This window comes from Protopterus annectens, chromosome 9.part0 (genome assembly GCF_019279795.1).
Source record: "Protopterus annectens isolate FY-2018-M chromosome 9.part0, PAN1.0, whole genome shotgun sequence".
Classification (NCBI taxonomy): Eukaryota; Metazoa; Chordata; order Ceratodontiformes; family Protopteridae; genus Protopterus; species Protopterus annectens.
In genome coordinates this window covers 624834171-624861216 of record NC_056743.1, presented here as the reverse complement: position 1 = coordinate 624861216, position 27046 = coordinate 624834171, and the positions used below count along the sequence as shown (strand labels likewise).

General features: G+C 42.5%; 1 protein-coding gene across 2 annotated transcripts in view; it reads right to left on the bottom strand.

The window, feature by feature from the left end:
* The window catches only part of RNF5 (ring finger protein 5), a 117154-nt gene that overhangs the window by 66375 nt on the left and 23733 nt on the right, over positions 1-27046 (bottom strand). For both annotated transcript variants that reach the window (XM_044083189.1, XM_044083188.1), the window contains exon 2: positions 14154-14172. In XM_044083189.1, coding sequence (XP_043939124.1) covers positions 14154-14172 — 19 coding nt within the window. The remainder of the gene's footprint in view (positions 1-14153; positions 14173-27046) is intronic.

Here is a 27046-nt window from a genome sequence, read left to right as displayed (position 1 = left end):
AAGGCAAACATTAAAGGTCTCTGGCTAACAACGTAAGCAGATGACTGCAAACTAGGTATGGTCATGGAATCCTCTAAAGACATGGATACCCTTCAAGAAGGCCTGATGCAGACAAACTGGTGCCAGAGCCATGGACTAAAACTCAATGTGAAAAAGGCATAAAATAGTACCCTATGGAAAAATATCCACTGCTGTCAATTACCACAGAGAATCAGTGATCAGGGAACTGGGAATTAATGTTGATAGTAACCAGACCTTTGAGAATCATATAACTGCTGTGGTGAGAAAATCATTCTATGCTGCACAACTTAAGGGCATGGCATCCTGGCCCAAGGTTATTCCTCTCTAATTGACTCTCAGACCAGTCAAAGTACAATGCACACCCTTCATCATGTACATGACCAGGCACTGGCAACAGCTTAAGAGAGCACAAAGGCTACTCACAAAAAAAGAATAAAGGGAGTAAACAAATCCTATGTAGGCCACCAATCTCATATCCATGTACTCTTGACTCCTATAGACTGCTGTGTGGCAATCTATGCTTTGCCCAAAAGGCATCCTCTGATGCCACACTGATGGATTTGTTGCACATCTGCAAAACAGATGGCATTAGAAACACTGGTTCTAAGGACCAAATGTCTGTGACGCAAACAGGACATGGAGGAGGGAAAACGGGTGTTTCAATAATTACCCTTTCTCTGGAACAGGCTTTCCATCCATAAAAAGCAAAGCTCATCTCCAACCCTAATGAAGCACAGCTTGGACCAATGAATGGGAAATCACAAACTTACTTATGGGCAGGGGCAGCTTGTGATATAGGCTTGTACATAGCAAACACTCACAAGTGTAAAATTTCTTGGGCTACTGACACATATCAGCATTATTTTGTTACATTTAGGGTAAGCTGGACTAGTCTTAAAATGGCTCTTGGGTCGATAGCCTAGTAATTACCTATGAATTAAACCATAATTCTCCTGCATTTAATTAACTCATCCCATTAAACATTACAAAATATATTACTTAGCATTCAATATTATATATAAGTATATATAAACTGAATATCGTTAACCTAGAAACCCAATATTCCCAGTGAACTGAAACAGCTAAACTTTCATGCCAACAGCGTCAGAATTTACATAGGTTCATAGGTAGGTACTAGGCTATTGGCCCTAGGGCCTATATAAGCCTAGCCAAAAAAGGTACCCTGGCTTTCGCCACCCAAGAAAATTATTTTCCTGTGCCCCTGTCAAGCAGAGCCACAGGAAAATTATTTTCCTGTGCCCCTGTCGAGCAGAGCCACAGAAGTGATCCCCGGGGTGAATTTCCTATTCCCATCCAATCAAGATTTTTCTTGAAGAGTGCTAATGAGGAGCTTTGTTTGATATAGACAGGCAGTTTGTTCCAGAGTATGGGAAGTCTCTGGGACAGGAATCTATCCCTCTAGCATGTTCTGTTTATTTTGGTGACAAGGTTTAGGCGTGCAGCTCAGAGGGATTGGGATTTCTTTAAGTGGAGCATGTCTAACAGCTCTGGGTTTGAGATAGCTTTGTATGTTAGGCAGAGATAGCCTCTGAGTAGGTGATATGCGATGGAGTAAAGGTGGTGTTTTTTGAGATGGTCTGAGTAGGGCATCTGTTTGAGGCCAGTAATCCTCATTGTGAGGTATTTCTGCCTTTCCAGTTGTTGTCGATGTCTTGTGAGGTACATACCAAAAGGGGTGCTGTATTCTATAATGGGTCTAATGAGTGACGAGTAGAGGTGAACAATGACCTCTTTTTTCCTGGATGAGAAACCTTTTGTGATGAGGTGTGGCACGTAGAAAGATTTCCCGACTACTGTGGCAATGTGTTTATTAAAGGAAAGACTGTTGTCCATCTGTGTCCTACCGCCTATGTGGTAGTTCATGGATACAGAGTTTTTACCGAAAGGGATGACAATGCACTTTTTGGCACTGAGCTTGAGGCCATGGCTTTGACACCAGGCATCTGTCTCAGTGAGGCCCTTTTGTAGGATGTCCACATAGTTAGGAGTTTCAATTATGGCTCCTAGTTTGCAGTCATCTGCGAACTTCGTTGGCCAAAGACCTTCTGTGTTAGCCTGTACTTCAGAGAAGTAGATACCAAACAGAAGAATTGCAATTATTAAGAGAATTCATATTTGAATGCAAGTTGTAATGAGTCCCTAATTATCAAAACAAAAGGGATATAGTTTACCTTACTGCAACACTGCAAGTGCCTACAGTTCATTGTGGGAGTCTGATAATACTCAGTAAAAGTTTGAATCATTAAGATTTGTAGCTGTAGTATGCTTTTAATTGAACAGGTAATATTTAATCCAGGGAAACTTCAGTGGTGTTCTTTTGATTCCAAGTAGCTCTTAATGTGTTTGAGGTCTTCATCTGCGTCATCCATCCATTCACTCACAACTTATTTACCAATTTTTGCCAATCGGACAGGAAGGGGGGGTCACTACAGAATCATTTAGAGCCAAAGTTCAGACCATCATGCGGCTTTTCAATAAAGCAAATGCAGCACTGGATCATGTTAATTCCAAGTCGTACATAGTCTCCTATTTGGAGAGCACCATGTTGGCAAGGCTGGGAACATGGCAGGCACCATAATTCTGTTGACAGAACTGTTAAACAGGAAGAAAATGTTGCTGACTAGGCTTTCTAGTAAAGTGGTGGTGAGGTTTACTTGCCAAAAGAGGGCTGTGGTCTCCTTTTCTATGGCTTCCCTCTCAGTATACATGCATTATTTGTGAAGCAGAACTAGATAAAGTGCTTCAATGTCAGTTGTAACCAGCAAGGCATCAATGTTCACTTTAAATGATTTTAATCTTCTTCATAAAATCTAGTGTGTCCACCCTGAAGAATTTTCCCTATTTTGCTAATGCTTTTACTTGGACTTTCAAACATATGGAAAGGGGTCAGTGGCAGATCTACTTCCTGTCATGAATGGTCTACACAGTGAGTAGACGTCCTTGTGGGTCTTAGGATCCCAAAAAATTCAGGTAACCTTGGGCGAGGAATGGAAAGTCCAGGAGTCTGCTGCGAATTAGTTCTTCATATAGTTTGGTGATCTTTCTATGGATGTCTTCATATGCTTTTGGCACAGTGTTGAATTTGACGTTTTCATAGTACTGACTTTCTAGCTTTTCATCTATTTTGGCATCGTATGATATTGCGCCAGTGACAAAAATGCCTCCTCCCTTATCAGCATTCTTAATTCTCCTTGTTTTGCCCGTGTGGGTTGTTTCAGAGCTTTAAGTTCATTCTGGTTTAGGTTACAGAACATATTTTCTAGTTCAATCTCAGCTTCAATATAGGTGTTGTACCCAGCAAATGAAGAACAGATGCAGGGATTCCCCAGCATAAGGATGGATCTTCAACAGACCCAGACACTTAATATGCAAAGCCATTGAAAAAATCATTCAGAACACAGAGGCCTCTCAAACACTGGACCAGCCTCAGTTTGGATTCATCATGGGCAGGTCATGCTTAATCAAACTGGTGGATTATTTTGAAAAGGTCACCAGAGCAATGGATGAAGTCAAAAATGGTACACACCTCATATATCGACCTGGTCAAAGCTTTTGACAATTCCTCACTGAGGCATAGTAGAAAAGCTAAATAAAAACTAGGAATAAACCCCTATGCCGAATGGGTCACAGATAGAATGTAAATAATCAAAATAGGGCAAATTTCCTCCACAAAGAGACCAGCCACCAGTGGAATCCCCCCAGGATTCTGTACTAGGACCTCTTCTATTTGACATCTAATTTTCTAAAGTAATAGCCAATACCAAAGGGCTCTGGCTGGCTATGTTTGCAAATGACTAACCTAAGAGCAGTCATTAAATCCCCAGATGACTTTGTGACCCTGCAGGAAGGTTTGTCTCAAATAACTGGTTTCAAACTCATGGTCTGAAACTAAATTACAAAAAATGCATTAATTTAATTTCTCCTTTAGGAAGTCATCTACCCCAGGGAACTACCACATATACAATACTCCCTAAGACATGACCCAATTGTTCGGGATTTGGGAACTTTTGGCCAACATATGTCCATTGTTGAAAAAAAAGTCCTTCTATATTACACAGCTTATAAATAAAGGGACTGTGTCTAGATCTAGGGGTGTCATTGTTCCCCTTTACTCAGACCTCATCAGGCCAGTCACTGAATATAAAGCCCTCTTTGGCATGCATCTGTCAAGACACATGCAAGAACAGGAATGCCCACAGAGATTGCTTATTAATATACAAGGTCTAAACATGTCCTAAATGGACTGACTCAAATTCCTAATCACTATACTTGGTATCCTACAGACTACTAAGAAGTGACTCGTGTCTGGCATAGAAGGCATCCTCTGACCCATTACTGATGGATACACTGCACATCAACAAGTCAAATAGCATCAGAGGTACTCTGTCTAGGGGTCTAAACCTCTTTTGCAACAATCAGCAGACTTGTGAAATATAACTTTTCCTGCAAACCAGAGGATACCTCTGCTGTGGAATAGACATCATCCACATAAAAAAATAATCCCTGTCCATTTTCAACAACAACTTAGATCTATGGATGGGAAACAACTCTACCCCAGGACTGCCCCCTGTACTAGTAATGGACAGAAACCAATCTATAACCAAATGGAAGAGGTTATTATTTCAAGCCTCAAAAAGGAAATTGACTAGACTTAAAATGGCCTGCAAGGGTAGTTAGCCTAGTACTAACTTATGAACCTATAAAAAATAAGAATGTTGCAACATTAACTTAGAAGAATAAATTTAAAACCATTAAGAACTAGTTTTTTTTTCACCAAAGGGATCATTTTATAAATGGTTGAGAAACTCAACAAAATCAAATTAAAATGTACAACACAACTCTACAAATCTCCGTTTGATTCACCCCTAAAAATTTATAAATGGTTGAGAAACTCAATAAAATAAAATTAAAATGTACAACACAAATTTACAAATCTCCGTTTGATTCATCCCTAAATTATTCCGGTTCAAAATCAAGTTAACTCCTTCACCTACGTCAGTCCGCTCAACCAACTTGCTAAGTTCTCACTTTGAAAGCACTGCCAGCCAAGTCAGTATCAGACATGTCCCAACACAAAAAATAAAGAATAATGCAGCCACCTTCTGCTGCACACAGTTAAGGGTAGCTCTCTCTATCCCTCTCACATGGTGAGTGGGGTTAAAGCCTTAAATGTGATGCAGACAATCAGTGTTTAATTAGCAGGGACAGGAGCTGGAGGAAGTGGAGCAGGAGGATGGAAGCGAGTGGCATATGGCTCACCTATCCTGGGAGAGGGGGCTTGTTTCACTGCTTGGATAACACTCGGTAGAGTACAGGCCTCAGAAACATGCTCCCACAGCCTTGCCATTTAAGTCAGAGGGGTCTGATGATCATCAGGCAGAGGGATTTTAAAAAACACAGCAGCTCTCCATATAAAAGCTACATAAATTAATTTGTAATTCGTTATACGCTGAAATATGCTGTCAGCAATTTAAAAGTCAAATGGAGACCCAAGTGTTTTGCTTCTTCTATTAGTAACACAAACTAATTCTGTCACGCAGTAATGCATCATAACACTGTCTCCTTTACTGCACTCGTTTCTGTCAAGAGACAGAAAAAGGTATCAAAGAACACCCTCAAACATTTACTCCCACAGCTGGCTGCCTTCTGTGAAAAAGTACATGTGCATAACTAAAATTCAAGTGTTTCACTGCTGACTTATCTTCCACTTCCGTGTGTGTATCTGTGTGTTGTGCGAGAAAAACAGAGAGGGAGAGAGATGCACACAAAGAGAGAAAGACAGACATTGTAATGTCCAACTTTTTCCAATCTTACATTTGTACCACATCATGTGGTGCAACAGCACCTTTACCCATTATGGAACATTTTCTTCTTGTACTTCAACAAGAAAAACACTTAAAAATACTATCTCCATACACTGACGTCAATGGGGAAAAACAGTAAACTTAACCTTAGTGGTGTCAGTGTAGGAAAGGTGTGTTGCATCCATAGACTAACAGGTGCACCACCAATCATGCACAAAGGTGTCCCATTAAAGTTTACAGTGGCAACATACATTAAACCAAGGAAAAGATTACAATAGTAAATTCTAAATTTATTTGGGACGTGGATAAATAAAAAGTTTATGAAGCTTTTTATAAAAAGACAGCCTAAATACATAACTATAGCCAAGTGTAAAAATGTATTGCGACTCGACTCAAATGCTGCAATGTATATCCTACCATTGGAAAATCACTAACAAAAAAGTACAGTTGTGTACACTTACCATAAATGCAAATGTTAGAGAGTGTATTCACTGTTGCAGTCATCACATTTGGGTTATCCTGCCAGGTGTAGTCCTCAGTAGGCCCGAACACCAGAGGCATAGCATTTCTGCGTCAGTTGCTGTCACTCCAGGACTGACGTCAGGTGTCAGTGGTATAAAATCAGGCAGCCGACGCCATTACATCAGTTTTTCTTGCCCTAACTGTCAGAAGCCCCCAAATAGGGAGCTAGGTTATGATGGAAGAACACCACCAGTAGAACGTAAATACCAAAAATAAAAGGAATCCCTGTAAGGAGAAAGGTAGAACGTAAATACCAAAAATAAAAGGAATCTCTGTAAGGAGAAAGGTAGAGAGAGACAAGGGGGGTGGAAGGAGGGAAACCAGGACTGCAACACTGAATACACTCTAACATCTACATTTATGGTAAATGTACACAACTGTACTATGTTCTTCGTGTTTCACTGGTGCAGTCCTCACATTTGGGTTGATTCCCAAAGCTGAAGAAATGGCAGTCAAGTAAACTAGGGGCTGGCTAAGATGCAGTGCAAGACTGTGGTGGCAAAGCCTGCCCTGGATTTGGAAAAGATAGGCATGTGGTAATGCTTGGTGAAGGTATGAACAGATGTCCATGTTGCAGCCTCTAGGAAGTCCCTGGTGGGGACCCCTCTGAGAAATGCTGCAGAGGTGGAGGTTGCTCTTGTGGAATGTGTCCTGACCCCCTTTGGGGGTGGTTTTCCATGTTGTTTGTAGCAGAAATGGATGCAGTGTGCTATCCATTTGGAGACTGTTTGTTTGGATATGGGCTTGCCCTCTGCTCCTGCTGCGAAACTGACTAACAATTGATCAGTCTGAAAGATTTAGATCTGTCCAGATAGAATCTGAGCTGTGCAGAATCCTTTCCCCCTTGTTTTGTGGCTTAGGGAAGAAGGTGGGCAAATGTATGGATTGGTTGAGAGCCACACTGGACACCACTTTAGGCATGAAGGATGGGTTAGTCCTGAGTGAGACTCTGTCAGCATGGAAAATGATGAAGGGCTCTACTGCCATGAGTGCTTGTAGCTCTGATATTCTTCTTGCTGAAGTGATGGCCAGAAGCAAGGGTGTTTTCCAAGACAGAAATTTTAATTCTGCTGAAGATGCAGGTTCAAAGGGGGCAGGGTAAGCTTTTCCAACACAAAGTTCATAGGTTCATACTAGGCTATCTGCCCTAGGGCATTTATAAGCCTAGCCAGAGTGTGTGTGGCTTTCACCACCCCTTAGGATGAGAATACTATACCCATTAGTTTGCTGTGCCTCTGTCCAGCAGTGACACAGAGATGATTCCCGGGGTAAACCTATGATCTCCCATCCACTCGTCAAGATTTCTCTTGAACAGAGTCAGTGAGGGGCTCTGCCTCACGTGGACTGGGATTCTGTTCCATAGTGTAGGGAGTCTCTGGGTGATGAATCTGTCCCTCCAGCATGTCCTATTTATATCCGTGTTGAGGTTTAAGTCTCTTGCTCTCGTGGTTCTGGTGGATTTGGATTTTTTGAGGTGGAGCATGTCCATTAATTCCGGGTTGGACATGGTCTTGTATGTCAGGCACAGATCACCTCTGAGCAGATGGTATGCGACTGAATAGAGCTGGAGTTTCTTCAGTCGGGCATCGTATGACATATGTTTGAGCCCCTTTATTCTTTTGGTGAGGAACTTTTGGGGTCTTTCCAACTGCTGCAGGTGTCGGGTAAGGTACATTCTGAATGGCGCGTTGTACTCAATCATTGGTCTGATAAGTGAAGAGTACAGGGGTACAATGACCTCTCCTGATCTGGATGTGAATCCCTTCATGATCAGGTGGGAAATGTAGAAGGTCTTCCTAACCACTTTGGCAATGTAAGTGTCAAAAAAGAGGTTACTGTCAACTTGGGTCCCCAGGTCCCTGATAACTTATTCCGTGTTTAATGGATTACCACCTATGTGGTAATTAGGGGTTACCTTGTTTTTCCCAAAGGGTATGACTATACATTTTTTGGCATTTAGCTTAAGGCCATGGCTCTGGCACCAGTTATCCATTTCTATGAGACCTCTCTGGAGGATGTCTGTGTCTGATGGAGTGTCAATTATGGTGCCCAGTTTGCAGTCATCTGCAAATTTTGTCAGCCACAATCCCCCTATGTTTGCCTGCACTTCAGAAAAATAAATGCCGAACAAGAGGGGGCCCAGGACTGAGCCCTGTGGGACACCGCTCGTGACCGGCTTAGAGTCTGACATGGCACCAGCAACTCTAACCCTGTGTGTTCTGGTTAAGGTCCCAGGCTGGGGTAGGAGCTCTCCTGGGTGGCCTTAAGTTGTTAGCCCCTTTTAAGAACTGTTTGATGAGAGGGTATGAGAAGAGAGAAGGCTCTGTGTTGTAATAAGCAGATATGGCAGAGGCATGAATTTTAATAGAAGAGAAGGATAGACCCCTGTGTAGTAGTTGGGTAGGTAATCCAGGATGAGAGATAGGGAGGGCTGTGCCGTTTTGGCTCCCTTAGCCTGGATCCAGGTGCAAAACCTTTTCCACTTCTCAGCAAAGGAGTAACTAGTGCCGCGGCATCTGGCCTCACATATAATATCTATAACTTGTTTGCTTAGGCTGGCAGCTTGAGGGGTTGTCAGGGAATAAGCCAGGCTGCCAGGTTGAGGCTCTGCAATTGGGGATGCATGAATTCTCCCTTCCTTGGGTCAGGAGTGTAGGGATCTGAGGTAGGTGCCATGGTGGCAGGGGTGACAGGCTGCGCAGCAGTGGGTACCAGTGCTGGTGCAGCTAGTCTGCTGCAAATCAGGATTTCCCTCAGATTTTCCTCTCTTATTTTGAGCAGTACCCTTGATACGAGTTGTAGAGGGGGAAATGCCCACACTGAGAGGTTCACCCACTGGAAGGATAAGGCATCTACTTTCCAGGCCTTGCTGTGAGGTTTCCCTTGTGCAGAATTTTCTGAGCTGATGATTGGAGTGGGAGGCAAAGAGATCGATCTTTAGGGTGCTCCATTTCTGGGTTACAAGGTTGAAGGTGCTCTGGTCTAGCTTCCACTCGTGTTGGGTCTAGCAGGTTTCTGCTTAAATTGGCTGACAGAAAGTTTAGAGAAAGGGCCAAAGGGTCATGGCAAGCCTGCAGAGAGGATAAGAGTGTGTCCCTCCCTGCTTGTTGATATACCACATCACTGTGGTGTTGTCTGTCTTGATCAGTAGAGGCCCCTAGAAGAGTAGGGGTCTGAAGGCTGTCAGGGCGCACTGAACAGCTAACATCTCTTTTTGGTTGATGTGCAGAGAGTCTGGGCGGCGTGGGGTTGTGAGAAGGGAAGTCCCTTGTTGTGGTTGCATGCTGCTGCCCACCAAAGAAAATCTTTCCTTAGACAAGGTATCATTGGTATGAGAATTTCCAGGTCTTGAGAGTGTTGACACCAAAGGCTTTTTAGGTACCATTGTAGTTTCCTCATATGCAGTCTGGCATATGGAATGAGTAAGGTGCAGGAAGCCATGAACCCTAGAGCTTTGCAGAATTTTCCTTGTGGTTAACTGAGTTCTGGTGGCTAGTTGAGAGAAGTAGTCTGTCAGGTAGGCTTGTTTTTCTGGAGTAAGGAATGCCATCTGGGATGCTGTGTCCAGGCTTGTTCCCAGGAATACAATTTTTTTGTGTGGGGACTAATTCTGGATTTCTTTTCATTGATAGTATACCCCAGGGAGGTCAGTAGGTCCTTTGCAGAGTTCAGGTGATGTAACAGGATTTCCCGACTGCCTGAATCAGGCAATCGTCTAAGTAGGGGTAAATTTGAATATTTCTTTGTCTGCAAAAAGCAATGGCTGGAGCCAGGCATTTTGTAAAAACTCTGGGAGCATTGGATAAGCCAAAGGGAAGCACATAGAACTGAAAGTGCATAGATCCTGCCCTGAAACGTAGATATTTCCTGCAAGATTCCCTGATTGGGTGTGTAGGTACGCCTCTTTTAGGTTTAGGGTGGCTAACCAAGCATCCTTGAAAAGCATAGGTAGAAGCTGCTGGAGGGTGAGCATTTTGAATTTTGGTATTACCAGAAAGGTGTTTAGAATGGGTAGATAGAGGATGGGGCACCATGTGCCCTCTTTTCTGGGTACCAGGAAGAGTGTGGAATAGAAACCTTGGCCTATCTGTTTTGCAGGAACATGCTGTATTGCCCTCATGGAGAGCAGGGAAAGAACTTGCTTTTTGGCCTCTGCCCACTGGTTTGGAGGAAGATCTGGGAACTCTTTTGGGGCTGGCAGTGTGTGGAAATAAAATCTGCATCCCTGGGACACTATGTTGAGGACCCATCCGTCGTTGGTAATAGAGGCCCATTTGCTTGCATGGAAGGAGAGCCGTCCTCCTAGGGCACAAGCAACGTGGGCAGAGGTAAGGGTTGCAGGTGTAAAGTCATTGTGAGTTCTCACCATAAGGGGGTAGCTTTGCACTCCCTGTTTTTGAAGAGGAAGAACTCCATTGCTTACATCTCTGCATTCCCTGGGGCTGCTGTCTGGGGGGGGGTCTCCTTTCCCTGGGTCGAGGCTGAGCTGGCCTGTAGGGGGTAGGAAAGTACCAGTGCTTCGAGGGGCAATGCCTAATGAATCTCGGAGGCTGGACCTGTAAGAAGTCTAACTGTCTGCATAGACTTAGCTTTTTCTTCCATCTTTAAGACCTCTTCTGCCTTGGTGCCAAATAAATGGTCTTTGTTCAATGGTGCGTCCAATAACTTGGATTTGACATGGTTTGGCAAGGTCTGTTCCTTAAGCAAAGCATGCCTTCCAAGGACAGAACCAGTGACTGCTGCCCTGCAAGATGCTTCTAGGGTGTCAAAGCCACATTGCAAGGTGTGCTTAGTAACTTGACTTGCAGAATTCATTAGCTCTTGTAATTCTTTATTTTCTGCACAAGCAGGAAAGGAAGATATTTTTTGTTTGAGGAGTTCCATGGTATGCTGCTGATATTTCAGCACGTGGAACTGACAATTTAATGCTCTAATAGCAAGAGTAACAGAGGTGTATACTTTTTTACCCCATCTGTCTAAAGCTCGGGAATCCCTGTCTGGTGGGGTGGGATTCTTAGCTGAGGTTGCTTTAATTCCTTTAAGTCCTTGAGAGATTACCTCTGGGTCAGCAGTAAGATTTTTTGAAAAGGAATTTGTGAGAGTCAGGGACTCTCTAATACCTGTCAGGTTTCCTGGGAGCAGGAGGAAGGGTGTCAAAAGTCAAGCTGGATTCCATAAAAACATCATCCACAACATCCAGGACAGGAAGAATGAGCAAAGGTCTGTGTTGTGGTAAATCTAAGAATTCCCTGAGTCTCTTTTTTGACTGAGGATAGTCTTGACATTCCCACTGGAAATGCTCTCCTGAAAGTTTGAAGGATTTCCCCAAATGAAAGATCCTCGGGTGGAGAGGCAGAAGGAATGAATTCCTCTGCATTAGAATCCTCATAAGCAGAGAGGGGTTACAAGTCTTCATATTCAGAAGCATCAGAGGCATCGGACTCCTGTTCAGATAAAACTACTGGGGACAAGTCTCTTTCTTTTGGAAGGGTTAGCCTGGCTTCCCCTAATAAGCATAATAAGGTCTTCTGCCATTTTAAGCCTTTATGATAGAGGCAAGGAAGCAGGTGCCTGAGCTTGGGTCGTTGATTTTTTAGGCATAATTCATACCCTGGTATGAGTATTGGTAGTATGAAGTACTTCCTCAGAAGCTGGTGCCTGCTCAGCGACTACGGACCCATCCAAGGTAGAGACATCTGTAGGATCCTTATTTGAAGAAGAGTCTCGCGGCATACTGGACTCCGAAAGGGTCTCCGTAGTGGCCTGCAAATCCACAGAAGCAGGCATCAGGGGCTGTGAAAGTGCCTCACTGGAGGATTGGAGAACTGACGACTAGCTTAGCAGAAGTGTCGTCGGCAGTTTTAGACCTGTGCAGTCTGTCTCTGTCTTTATCCTTACGTTTTTTCAGATCATCTGTAATCGGATGGCTTATTAAAGCCATATCGGAATGAGGACTGACAGCGAAAATATCTAGCGACAATAAGAGCCCAACGACGTATAGTTCTAGCATTGAACAAAGCACAAAAGCGACAGCGAGGGACGTCATGATCTGCACCTAAACAGGTGACGCAGTAAGAATGAAGTCTCGGTGTGGTATTTGCTTTCCACAAGCAAGACAATTAACTTTTTCTGACACCGGTTACAGCAAAAAAAAAAAAAAAAAAAAAAAAGGATCTCCAACAGGGTACTTAGCATACTTCAACTTCAATTCAGAAATGAAAACTCAGGTAGCAGCCGATCGCCACTTGTGCGAACTGCTTCTGCTTCGGGCTCCTCGGCAAGAAAGACTGGTGTAATGGTGTCTGCTACCTGCTTTTATACCACTGACAACCTGATGTTAGTCCTGGAGCGACAGCAACAGACACAGAAATACTAAGCCTCTGGTATTCGGGCTGACTGAGGGCTAACCCTTACAGGATAACCCAAATGTGATGACTGCAACAGTGAAACATGAAGAACATCTTCTTTTACAGAATCTGGCCACTGTTTTACAACTGCTGTCATTACCTGATGCAACATAAATTTCAAACCCACCATCACAGTATAAAGACAGCAAATTAATGTATGCATTAAGAATCAAGATGTGCAATTATGAGGAAATAATGAAATCAGGTGTGCACTTACACGAGGACTTACACAGGTGTGACAACTAATAATTAGTAAAAATATAAGAGTGTCTGTTAAATACTGGCAATACTGCATAGCAGTTAAAGAAACAAGCTACATATGAGAATACAAAACACACCCAAGGTTTCATTCTTAATTGGAGTTTTCAGCCACTCACTTACCCTGCCGAACTCCAGGCTGCTCCTGAAACAGATGCACAGAATAGGACCTTACCCAAATGGACAAAAATATGTTACAAACCAATACTGTGCATTTTTGTTTTTGCTCACCTCAGTTTCCCAATGTTAATGTGGCAATAAATATAACATTTTTCCTACTCTCTCTTTTCCAGATCTGGAAGGCAGGAAAGTCTTATGTGGTGATATTTCACATTCACACATGTAGCAACAGCAAAAGGGGTTAAGAAATAGTGCTGCCAAGTAATAGATCTACTGCACTTAATGTTTTAAATCTGAGATCTCTTGTTGCTAAATGGTATTTAATGACACAGGGACATCTTTATTTAACAGCAGGCAACGGTAGGGTCATTATGAAATAATGCAAAAAATACCAGAGGAAGGCTTTGAAAAAAGCTTTTAATTCCATTCTCTCAGTACACAGGAATATGCCTTAACCAACCCAGCAACCTGCAATGATCAACAGGGAGACAAAATTTAAGAACTAGTGAAGTAAATTCAGAGCTATACTTCCACACCAACTGCAGGTCATTCAGCAATTGTTGCACAACTTAAAACAAAGACACCTGAACACATTATAAATCTTCTGAAATACAACTGAATTGGAGAGGGGTCAACTTATTTTTCTGATGCACCAATTACCATATCTAAAAGGGACACAAACAGAATATGTAGAGGATAACAGTGTTGACCACGTAATTGCAAATATAATAATAAAATAAAACAAAACAAGAGATGGTTCAAGTAACTAGGGAAAAAGGAACACAGAGGAGCGAGAGAGAAGCCACTGAAACTTCAGATCCTTTAACTCTCAAGTCTATACGATATCACGCAAGTGATGGAACTCTAAACTCGTTCACTGTAGCCTCTACCTCAACATGCCAACATAAAAAGGAACAACACAGCTGATAAACAATCATTCGACTTTACACTTATACAAAGCTGCTAATAATTGCAGAATTGAAAAGCAGTCTCTACTCACCTGATGCAGGCACGGCCAGCTACAGAGCAGGAAGTTCAAGGAAGGCAGAAACAGGGGAAAAAAGAGGAAGGGAAAGAAAAAAATTAGAAAACTAAACTTTTAATTAATTATAGTAAAATATACTTTTAAATCTCTGCAACCATGAATAAAACTTTCCAATCACTTTTGCTGTCATTTAGTAGCAAAGTACACTCCCATTATAAATGACAGAAGCCAAGAATTGGTCACAAATGCAGAAATTCATCCAGCTTGAGTCAACCGTGTTATCAGTGACAAACACTCAGTAAGGAGTAATTGTGATACTATATGCTGTCTTGTACAGTATTTATTAGGGAAGCATTCTCACACTTCGCATACAAAAGAAAGTACAATTGTGTACACTTACCATAAATGTAGATGCTCGAGTGTATTCACTGTTGCAGTCATCACATTTGGGTTATCTGCCTGCAGATAGCCCTCAGTCGGCCTGAATACCAGAGTCTTAGGATTTCTGCATCGGATGCTGTCGCTTCTTCCATGATGTCAGGTCGTCAGGGGTATAAAACATGCAGCTGACGCCATTACATCAGTTTTTCTTGCCCCAGGATGTCAGGAGCCCCCAAAATAGGAAGCAATTACATGGTATGGAACACCCCCAACAAAAAGCAAATACGCATGATATAAGATATGCCAAACAAAAAAGATATGTAGAAGTAAAGAGAATTCAGGGGGGGGGAATAGGACTGCAACAGTGAATACACTCGAACATCTACATTTATGGTAAGTGTACACAACTGTACTATGTTCTTCATGTTTCACTGTTGCAGTCATCACATTTGGGTTGATTCTCAAAGCTAAGTAAGGGTGGAGGCAGTTAAGAAGCACTAAAGCTGGCAATCAGGCCCTGTAAGACTGCTGTGGCAAATCCAGCTCTGAATTTAAAAAAGATAGGCAAGTAGTAATGCTTGGTGAAAGTGTGTACAGAGCTCCAGGTTGCAGCTTCCAGGATGTCCCTGGTAGGGACTCCCCTGAGAAATGCTGTAGAGGTTGATGTAGCCCTAGTGAATGTGTTCTGATCCCCTGTGAGGTAGGTTTCCAGTGGTGTTTGTAGCAGGAATGGATGCAGTGTGCTATCCATTTAGAAATGGTTTGCTTTGAAATGGCCTTGCCCTCTACCCCTGCAGCAAAGCTACTAGCAGCTGGTCAGATTTTCTGAAGGGCTTAGTCCTGTCCAGATAGAACCTGAACTGCCTGTGCACGTCCATGGAGTGCAGGGTCCTTTCCCCTTTATTCTGAGGATTAGGGAAAAAGGTTGGCAAATTAATGGATTGGTTTAAAGCCACACTAGACACCACCTTGGGCATAAATAATGGGTTAGCCCTGAGGTAAACCTTGTCCACATGGAAGATAATGAAGGGTTCCACGGCCATAAGGGCCTGCAATTCAAACACTCTTCTTGCTGAAGTGATGGCTAGAAGTAAAGCGGTCTTCCATGAGAGGAACTTTAACTCTGCTGAGGCAGTAGGTTCAAAGGGCAGAAGCGTGAGCTTTTCCAATACAAAGTTAAAGTCCCAGGCAGGAGTGGGAGCTCTCCTGGGGGGTCTTGGATTTTTGGCTCCTCTCAGGAACTGTTTGACTAGAGGATGAGAGAAAAGGGGTGACTCAGTATTATAATGAGCTGAGATGGCAGAGGCATGAATCTTAATAGAAGAGAAGGATAGGCCTTTGTGGTGCATTTCTGTTAAGTAATCTAGTATATGAGGTAAGTTGGACACAGTTGTGTCCATTCCCTGAGACTGGTTCCAGGAGCAGTATCTTTTCCACTTTTCCGAATAGGATTTTCTAGTACTAGGCCTCCTTGCCTCAAGAATGACATCCAGCACCTGCTTACTGAGAGTTGCTGGTGAAGAATTCAGTGGATGAGCCAGGCTGCTAGGTTCAGGGTCTGTAGCTGAGGGTGCAGAATCTGGCCCGCCTGCTGGGACAGCAGGGAAGGAGTCTGAGGCAGCCGTCATGGTGGCAGTACTGTCAGACTGCGCACAAGAGGGTACCAGTGCTGGCATGGCCAGTCTGGTGCAATCAGGGTTGTCCTTGGCTTGTCCTGTTTGATCTTTAGTAGAACCTTTGAGAGGAGGGGCAGAGGTATAGCCTGAGAGGTTTTCCCATGTGAAGGACAGGGCATCCACTCTCCAAGCTTGCTGTGGGTAGTTCTGGTGCAATATATTTGCTCAATTGACAGTTCTGAGGGGAAGCAAAAAGGTCCACCTCTGGTGCCCCCTCCAGTTTCCACTCGTGTGGGTCCATGAGATTTCTGCTCAAGTCGTCTGCCAGTGAATTTAGTTTGCCTGGCAGGAATTGAACTTGCAGGTGCACTTGACTGCCCACGGCTGTGTTCCACATAGCTATGGCTAGTCTGCAGAGTGGGTAGGAATGGGTTCCCCCTGCTTGTTTATGCACCACATAACTGTGGTGTTGTCTGTCTTTACCAATAGTTGTCCTGGAAGAATAAGGCCTTTGAAGGCTGTCAGAGCATTCTGTATAGCTAACATTTCTTTTTGATTGATATGCAGGTGCATTTGCTTTGGGTTCCATTTGCCCTAGATGCACTGCCCTGCCATGTGAGCCCCCCATGCATAGTCTGATGCACCCGTTAGGGTTTGGGCAGAAAGGGGTAGAGTGAAAGGGAGTCCCTTGTTGTGGCTGCAGGCCTCTGCCCACCAAAGAAACTTTGTCCTTAGGCAAGGAAGGATAGGGATCATTGTTTCCAAGTCCTGAGAATGTTGACACCAGAGACTTAGGTACCACTAAAGTTTCCTCATATGCAGTCTTGCATATGGAATTAATAGAATGCAAGAGGCCATGAAACCTAGGGCTTGCAGTATTTTTCTTGCAGATAGCTGGGTTTTGGTGGCCAGTAGACTGAAGTAGTTTGTCAAATAAATTTCTCCGGAGTGAGGAATGCAATCTGGGAAGTTGTGTTCAAGCTTGCTCCCAGGAATACAATCTGTTGGCTGGGTACCAACTGTGATTTCTTTTCGTTGATGGTGTACCCCAGTGAAGTTAGAAGTCTCTTTACAAATGCCAGGTGCTGTATTAGCAAGTCCTGACTGTCTGCCTGAATCAGGCAATTGTCCAAGTATGAGTAAATTTGAATTCTTCGCTGCCTGCAATATGCAATGGCTGGAGTCAGGCACTTAGTGAATACCCTGGGCGCAGTAGATAAGCCAAAGGGAAGTGCAGAGAACTGATAGTGCATAGAGCCTGCTCTGAAGCGTAGGCATTTCCTGCAAAATTCCCTTATGGGGATGTGTAGATAAGCTTCTTTTAAGTTTAGGGTTGCTAGCTAGGAGTCCTTGGCTAGCATAGGAAGCAGCTGTTGGAGAGTTAGCATTTTGAAGTTTGGAACCAACAGAAAGGTGTTGAGAATAGACAGATCCAGGATAGGACGCCAAGAGTTTTCTTTTCTGGGAACCAGAAACTGTCTGAATAAAAGCCTTGTTCCTTTTGTTCTGCTGGGACAGGTTGAATAGCCTTGATACTGAGGACAGAAAGTACCTGCTTTTGGGCCTTTGCCCACTGGTTTGGGGGGAGGTCTGGCCATCCACTTGAGTGGAAGTGGAATCTGTATCCCTGAGAAACAATGTTCAAGATCCATCTGTCTTGAGTAATGCATTCCCAGTTTTTGGCATGCAGGGCAAGTTTCCCTCCTAAAGGTACAAGTACTTGGGCAAGGCTTGGAAGAGTTAAGAACAAGTCATTGTGCAATTTTACCATAGGATGGTGGCTTACTACTCCCTGTTTTGGATGTAGTAGCACTCCATTGCTTAGATCTGTACATAACCTGAGACTTGAAGTCTTGGAAGTCTGCTGACCCTGGGCATGGACTGTGGAGGCCTGGAAGGGACTGGAAAAAACAGTTTTTTGAAGGCCAATGCTTACTAAACCTAGGTGGCTGTATTTGTAAGAAATTTTTAACAGTTTGCATAGATTTAGCTTTCTCCTCCATCCTTTTGAGGACTTCTGCTTTATTGCCAAATAGACGCTCTTGGTTTAATGGTGCATCTAGTAATTTTGCTTTGACATGATCTGGCAAGTTTTATTTCTTAAGCCAAGCATGCCTTCTAAGAACAGACCCAGTGACAGCAGCCCTGCAAGATGCTTCTAAGGCATCAAACCCACATTGCAAAGTATGTTTACCAACTTGGTTAGCAGAATGCATTAACTTTTTAAAATCTTTGTGTTCTGCACACTAAGGAATCAGCATCATTTTCTGTTTAATTAGCTCCATAATATGCTGCTGATACTTTAACATATGAAGCTGGCAATTTAAAGCTCTAATGGCAAGAGTAGCAGAGGTGTATACCTTCTTACCTCATCTGTTTAAAGCCCTAGAATCCCTCTCCGAAGGGGTAGGATTTTTGGCAGATGTAGCCTTAATGCCTTTAGGTCCCTGGGAAATGGTCTCTGGATTCACAGTAGGATTCTTAAAAAGGAATTTATGGGAGTCGGGTAATCTACAGTACCCATCACGTTTCCTGGGAGCTGGAGGCAAAGTATCAGGGTTGAGGCTGGACTCCAAAAAGACATCATCTACGATTTCCAGAACAGTAGGGATAGCTAGAGGCCTGTGCTGAGGCAAGTTTAAAACTTCCCAGAGTCACTTTATGGACTGAGAGTAGTCCTGGCTCTCCCAGCGGAAATGTAGAGGCCTGCGAATCTGTAGAAGTGGGTATCAGGAGCTGCAAACGCACCTGAATACCGCCGGACTGGCGACTAGCTCAACGGTAGTGTCGTCAGCAGTTTTGGACCTATGTCGCCTGTCTCTGGAAGATCAGTAGTCGGAAGGCCATTTCGGAGTACGGAGATAGAGAGCGAAAGAATTTAGCTACAAAAACTGCCCGACGATGAATAGTTCGGGCGTTGAATAAGGCACAAAACCAACAGCGAAGGAAGTCGTGGTCTGGGCCTAAACAGGTGATGCAGTAAGAATGAAAATCTCTGTGAGGTATTCGCTTTCCACAAGCAAGACAATTATTAAATTTTTTCTAACATCGGTTAGTGCAAGAAAAAAGGATCCCCAACGGGGTACTTATCTTTTAGAAGACTTCAGATCCGAAACTTGAAAAACGAAAATTTCACAAGGCGGACGACCAGCACTTGCGAACTTGTTCTGTTTCGGGAAATCCATGGCAAGAAAGACTGATGTAATGGTGTCAGCTGCATGTTTGATACCCCTGACGTCATGGAAGCGACAGCATCCGACGCAGAAATCCCAAGACTCTGGTATTTAGGCCAACTGAGGGCTACCTGCAGGCAGATAACTCAAATGTGATGACTGCAACAGTGAATCACGAAGATCATCATGGAAGACTGAGACCTACACACTAGGGTAATACACAGAAACACTCGGCACTATTAACAGAACACACGGATGCTTATTAGTACAGCTCAGAAATACAGAAACACCTTGTTCCTGGTGACTATGATCCAATTATTATCCAAAGAGAGTAATTAGTTCTTAAACTCATCATACAGAACTCCCACCAACAAAATAAGGTCTAGTCTGAACCTCCACAAAAACGGCAGTAGTCTCAGGTCTACAATGTATTAAAATGAGGAAGCAGCTGGCTTCATGCAGTAAATATGTGTAAGGGTAGAAAGCACTGAAAAGTGAGACAGTGATTCTTAGCCTTTCCCTTACCACTAACATGCTTTCTTTCCAAATGCCTGCCTTTATTTAATGGTGAATATATAGTGTATCCTGCTGGCTTCACCTCATAGGAAACTAAAAATACCCAAGCCACCTCTTTCACTTTGTACTACATCCGATCAATAATGCAAACTGTGCATAGTACTGACGGCTTCCATCTTCCTGCAATGGTGGCAAGAAATCTAACCAGACAGCTGCTGGCCCAGGTATAAAGGCAACATTTCAGAAGGCTGGGCAAAGAGGTTGCAACACAGTCTCCACACTCTGCAGATCTCTTTGGATGGTGTCATTATTTCCACTTTGCCTATGTGGCATGGAAATCTAACATGACAAAAACGACAGATAACCATCACAGGAAAGCATGTGCATGGACCAACAGTGACAAAAATCATGTGTGACAGCCACTGCACTGGAAAAACAGAAAACCAGCCCCTTAATAGCAACATGATTTCCTGAAACACTAACTTTTTCACGTGCACAGAGAACAAATATGTACATATGACATGGAGACATATCCGATGTTTGTAAATACACACAGTGCTGTGTACATTTTTAGCACCAGCCAACTTCTACTGCTGGGCAGGGTTTTTCACTCTGCCCACATGTAAAGCCAAGTTATATTCCTTCATTGTGCTGTAAAAACTATACCTCCCACTATCAAATCTCACCCCCATTACTCTGCTCCAATGTTTACTGCCTGCCATTTCCAGTCTAGCTACCTTTAGAAAAACAAACACAAATGCTTGATGACCCTGGATTAATCCATCATATACTGAATTTATTGCAGAAAAATGACTCTTACCTCTCAAAAGTCCCTGATTTTGCCTCAAATTTTGATCCACTCCTCATAAAATATTGTTTTTTGATAAATCACAGAGGATTACAGCGAGTCAGTAATGTCAGAGATAAGAGTTTCATACTTATTGTTCAGAAAATGTTGATCCACTCCTCATAAAATATTGTTTTTTGATAAATCACAGGGGATTACAGTGAGTCAGTAATGTCAGAGATAAGAGTTTCATACTTATTGTTCAGAAAATGCACACTGATGCAAAAAAAAAAAAAAAAAAATAATAGAACAAAAGATGTAAGTAAATAAAAAGAGTATTAAAAATGGTCCCCAATTTTAGTCCTTTGTCCCCCACCCCACATTCTTGCTCAAGAATTCTGGACAACACCAAAAATAAGATGACAGATATGGTTACACTGTTGAACAAAACTGCTAGCTCCAAAACACATGGGACCATACCGCTCAAATGTATAGATTTTTGCAGAATGTCCAGGTTTTGGCCTCATATTTTTTGTCCATTTTTCATAAACTAAGTTTTCAAGCAAATTAGTGACAAATCATTAAAGACTGGGGTTAGAAAATAATGACAGACATTTGAGTTTCAGACTTCATAGCCTTCAGAAAATTTGTGCTAATGCATGCAAAATCTGTTATTCTATCAACTTTCTAAGTTTATAAGTTTCTAAGTTTTTTCTAAGTTTCAAGTTTCTAAGTTTCTAAGAGCAATACTTAAAAGAACTGTCCCATATTTTGGGGCCTTTGGCCCACTTTTATTTATAACTCTGTTCAGATTTACTGCTCCAAGAGGCTGACAAGTATGCATAGGCCAGTTACATATAGATATCTGGCTAACTGCTGACTCAAATTAAAATGAAATGGGCAAAAGAAACGGTGCTGGAGTCCACACTTTGCTGGACTGTCAAAATGTCTGGTAGCTTAATCGTACAAGCAGACTAGTTGCGTTTGCCTAGGGGTTGGTTGATACAGGTCAGTACAAAACAATAATAAATCAATCGTGCACATGCAAGCACACACACATTTGCCCCTTTCTACACAAATTCCTCTCTCTTTTTTACTTTTCCCTTCATGCACGTGTAAGCGCAAACACATTCACCTCTTTCTACACAAATCCCTCTCTTTCTTTTTTACTCTTCCCTTCATGCACATGCAAGAGCACACACATTCACCCCTTTCTACACAAACTCCTCTCTCTTTTTAACACTTCCCTTCTGCATAACTTCCTCTAACTAGGAGTACAGACACTAAGAAACAATGTCACCCTTTTCATAGCTCCACGAATATAACAGAAGTGCTCCATTTTGCTGAATGGCTAGTTGCTGAAGACATTTTTTTTCCTAAATACACTACCAAAATTGTAAATTAATTTTCTTTATGCCATCTTCACATAAGCCTAAAACCTAGCTCATAGGACATTGTTTTGCCATTAACTGAAAGGAGCAACAAGATACAATTTCTTGTTAATAAATATATGTAGCATTTTAGGTTATAAAAATATCTTCCAAGGTGCACCACCCAACCCCAAAATATTCCTGGCTACTTAACTGCTGTTCTATCATGGCACGTATTATTTTAAAATCCTATAATAAGCACATTCCTGACCAATCAAAACTTCCAAGCTTCTAGGTATCTCAGAGATGCAACACAGTGAGGCTCACTCCTTGAAATCTTAAAATTTCTGACAGACTTGGCCTCCACCCGAGTACTCAGCCTTCAGAAGGCCTACAGGACCCAACTGGAAGAGAGGGGTTGCCCAGCCATTGTTTTAGAAACGAAATGGTAGCCGCATAGTACCATCTACCAGTAGCATATATACTTGTATAAAAGTTAAGTCATCACCATACAAGAACCATCCTCAGTAACCACAAATCTACAGCTGGTGGGCATTAAGACCACTCATGAATCAGTAAGTACAATTTTTCCTGGCTGCTACATGCCCTCCCCATCTTATGCAATGCAATGGTCTGCTTCTCCAGGTCTTCAGTGTGACATGTAAAGGCAAGTAAGAATTACAAAAGGGTGAAAGGAAAAACATAATAGCAGCAATGTTACAGGTTTGGGGGTACACATAAATATGTTACAGAGGACAGACGTCTCTTGCAGAATATATATTATGACAAGTATGCAATTTAGGATCCATCCACCATAACAGCGCAGGCTCCTGGACAATCGCTATGTGGAAACACCCCCTTAAAAAAGGTAGATCTAAAGAAAAACACGAACCTAGACATCATCTCCAATTTATAATGCTTTGCAAAGGTGTTAAGTGTACACTAAATACAGAACCATCCTTAGGTGAACTATTTCAAGGAAGGAATAAGTTTCTTCCAAGGCTTAATGCTCAAAACTGACAAAACATAAGCTCACAATAAACTGAGAAGACAAATGGTTGTGGGGACACACAAATCCTATCAGAAAATAGTCTCTACTCTCCCTGGGATAAAACTGAAGACTCAAATGACAGCAAATACTTCAAGTTGCTGCTGTCACACACACACACACACACACACACACACACACACACACACACACACACACACACACACACACACACAATGCCTCCTCACCTACACTCCCCAAAAAGACAGCTTTGGCCCATTTACCTCTCTGTTACACTGGGATGAAACTGAAAAAACAAAGCACATAACATATTTCATCCTGTTGCTGTCAGACATACAAATAGCATGCCTCTTACACTCCTAAAAAGATAACCACCTGCATATACAACTAATGTTTGTGATGAAAGTGAAAAACAAATCACATTGATGATTCCGGTGTGTTACTCTGAGACAGGACTCCGCTCCAATAGAAGTTGTAGTGACACTGTGCACACCTGTGAGGTTTAGGAAGAAAAATAAACAAGTATTGTCCCCAGCACTAAATCAAAAATTAAAATGTCCTCCTGTGCACACCTTGACAAGGGCTGGTTTTAGACTGCCTTACAGTATTGGGGCCCACCCTATCCCCAGATCTGAAGATCCTGATGTTTTGGGAAGCATTTTATGCCTTATGTTTTTTTAAAGGATACAATTTTTAACTGAGCAAGTTACAAGAGGGTCAGTTGCTTTCACCAAACAGTCTCCACCCCCATGAGGCAGTTATAGCCACTACATCAGGAACTGTACACAAAAATGTAGTTCACCTTTGCTCCTCTAGCAGTTGCCACAGGGTATTCCAAGTTGCTTCACACATTTCACATTAGTCATGCATAGTCAGAATAATGAGCAAGCACCAGACAAGCTAGTCATTTTCATTTACAGAAAGTCCCAATTACAGTTACATCTTGCATATCTCAGGTGTCCATTTAAGCAGTCCAGCTTACTTCACAGAAATCTACACTAATCTTGAAAGCCAAATAGTGACTGTTTAAAATGCAACAAGAACAAGAGGTCAGTTACCTACAAGTGACAGCTCCAACTCCCACTCAGAAGTTATAGCTACTTCTGTATGCACGTCAGATGATTGTAAAAATGATGGCCATATATTGCGTTTCTGCTCTGTGAACTTCCAAACAAACAGTAGCCACACATTAAAGTATTCCAAGTCGCTTCAAACAAATATTAATACTGCAAATGCAACTAGTCCTGCAAAGCCAGAGAGTGACTAAACTGAGAAAAAAAAAAAGAGGGTCTGTTACTTTCTACAGACAGCTCCCACCCCCACCCAGCAGTTACAGCTAAAAATTACAGCTACATAATGAGTTTCAGCTTTGTTCAATGGAAATGGAAACAGTAACCACATTAATGTGGTTTACGTTGCTTCACCTAAATCGCAGGAATCCTGCAAATGCACACTAGTCTTGCAAAACCAGACTGTGACCGTTTAAACTGAGCAAACAAATAGGAACGGTTTCTTTTCCAGAGAGCTCACACCTTCACTCAGAAGTTGTAGCTAGTTCTGTGTGCACTTCAGATGTTGGTAATAAAAAATAAATAAATAAGGTGACTGCCATGTATTGTGTATCAGCTCTATTCCATGTAAACGGTAGGTACACATTAAAATATTTCAAGCTGCTTTGCACAAATCGCATTAAGTTTGAAAAGACATACTAGTCCCACAAATCTGGACAGTGACTGTTTAAAAATATACAGCAAGGGGATGGCAGCCACCTTAATGCATACTGGAATTCTTCTGTCACTGTCAGTCATTCACAGCCATGTTCAAGAGTGGCAAAAATGGCATGGGGTGTTTAAATTAAGTTAAATCATCAACTCTCTTACACATCTAGAAGTTACAGACATTTCTGTGTGCATTTTTACATGCTTCTAATAAAAAAGAGCCATGAATTATTAGCTCTATTCCATGCAAACAGTAGTTGCACAATGTATTCCAAGATGCTTTGCGTAACGTACAAATGCATATTAGTTCTACAAAGCCAGATAGTGAGGGTTTAAACTGAGAAAACAACAAAAGGGTCAGTCATTTTCTAAAGACGGCTCCTATCCCAATGTATCAGTTACAGCTACAATTGATGGACATGGACTGCATTTCAGCTTTGGTCCATGGAAACAGAAATCACATATTAAAGTATTCCAGGTTCCCTCACACTAATTACAGTAACCTGCCAAGTCAGAATAAGGAGCAGAAAAGCAGCAGTTAGGTCACACCCACCACACCAAAAAAAAAAACCCAACTGCAAATAAATAAATAAAAATAAATAACCTTCATGCTGTGACTGATCAACTTAATCCCTCTGTAGTTACTACAGCTCTGCACATCACCCTTATTCTTAAAAAATCGGTACCAAAACACTTTTTCTCCATTCCTCAGGCATCCTCTCACTTTCCAAAATTTCATTAAACAATCTGGTTAAAAACTACACTGCCATTTCACCTAGATACCTCCATGCTTCCACAGGTATGCCATTTCACCTAGATACCTCCATGCTTCCACAGGTATGTATTCTGGACCAACAGCCTTTCCATTCTTCATCCTCTTCATAGCTATCCTTACTTCCTCCTTGTTAATCCACTGCACTTCACGATTCACTATCCCCACATCATCCAACCTTCTCTCCCTCTCATTCTCTTCATTCATCAACCCCTCAAAGTACTCTTTCCATCTGCTCAACACACTATCCTCGCTTGTGAGTATGTTTCCCTCATTATCCTTTATCACCTTTACCTGCTGCACATCTTTCCTAGCTCGGTCCCTCTGTCTAGCCAATCAGTACAGGTTTTTTTCTCCCTCCTTAGTGTCTAACCTTTCATACAATTCTTCATATGCCTTATCCTTAGCCTTCGCCACCTCACTCTTTGCCATGCACCTCATCTCCTTATACTCCTGTCTACTTTCTTCATCTCTCTGACAATCCCACTTCTTCTTTGCCAACCTCTTTCTCTGTATACTCTCCTGTACTTCCTCATTCCACCACCATGTCTCCTTGTCATCCTTCCTCTGTCCAGATGTCATACCAAGCACCTTTCTAGCAGTCTCCCTTACTAGCTCTGCTGTAGTTACCCAGCAATTTGGTAACTCTTCACTGCCACCTAGTGCTTGTCTTAACTCTTCCCTGAACGCCACCTCATAAATTACCCTTTTTCAATTTCCACCATTTGATCTTTGGTGCTGCCCTCACAATCCTCCTCCACTTCTTGATCACCAAAGTCATCTTACAAACCACCATCCTATGCTGCCTAACTACACTTTCCCCTGTCACCACTTTACAGTCTCCAATCTCCTTCAAACTGCCCCTCCTACACAAGATATAATCCATCTGTATGCATCTTCCTCCACTCTTGTATGTCACCCTATGCTTCTCCCTCTTGTTAAAATATGTATTCAACACAGCCATACCCATCCTTTTTTGCAAAATCCACTACCATCTGACCTTCCGCATTCCTTTGTTTAACACCATATCTACCCATCACTTCCTCATCCCCTCTGTTCCCTTCACCAACATGCCCACTGAAATCTGCTCCAATCACCACTCTCTCACCCTTGGGTACAGTCATCACCACTTCATCCAACTCACTCCAAAATTTTTCATTCTTGTCCATCGCACACTCAACTTGTGGAGCATATGCACCAACAACATTCATCATTACATTATCAATTTCCAGCTTCATAAACATCACTCTATCAGACACTCTTTTCACCTCCAAAACACTCTTAGCATACTGTTCCTTCAGGATAACTCCTACGCCATTTCTCCTACCATCCACACCATGATAAAAAAAAAAAAAATTTAAAAACTCACCGCTGATGCACCTAGCCGTACTCCCCTTCCATTTGGTCTTTTGCACACACAATATACCAACCTTCCTTCTGTCCATCATATCGGCTAGCTCTCTCCCTATACCAGTCATACTGCCAACATTCAAAGTTCTGACCCTCACTACCACAGTCCTAGCCTTTCTCCTCTCTTCCTGCCTTCGCCCATGTCTTCCCCCTCCT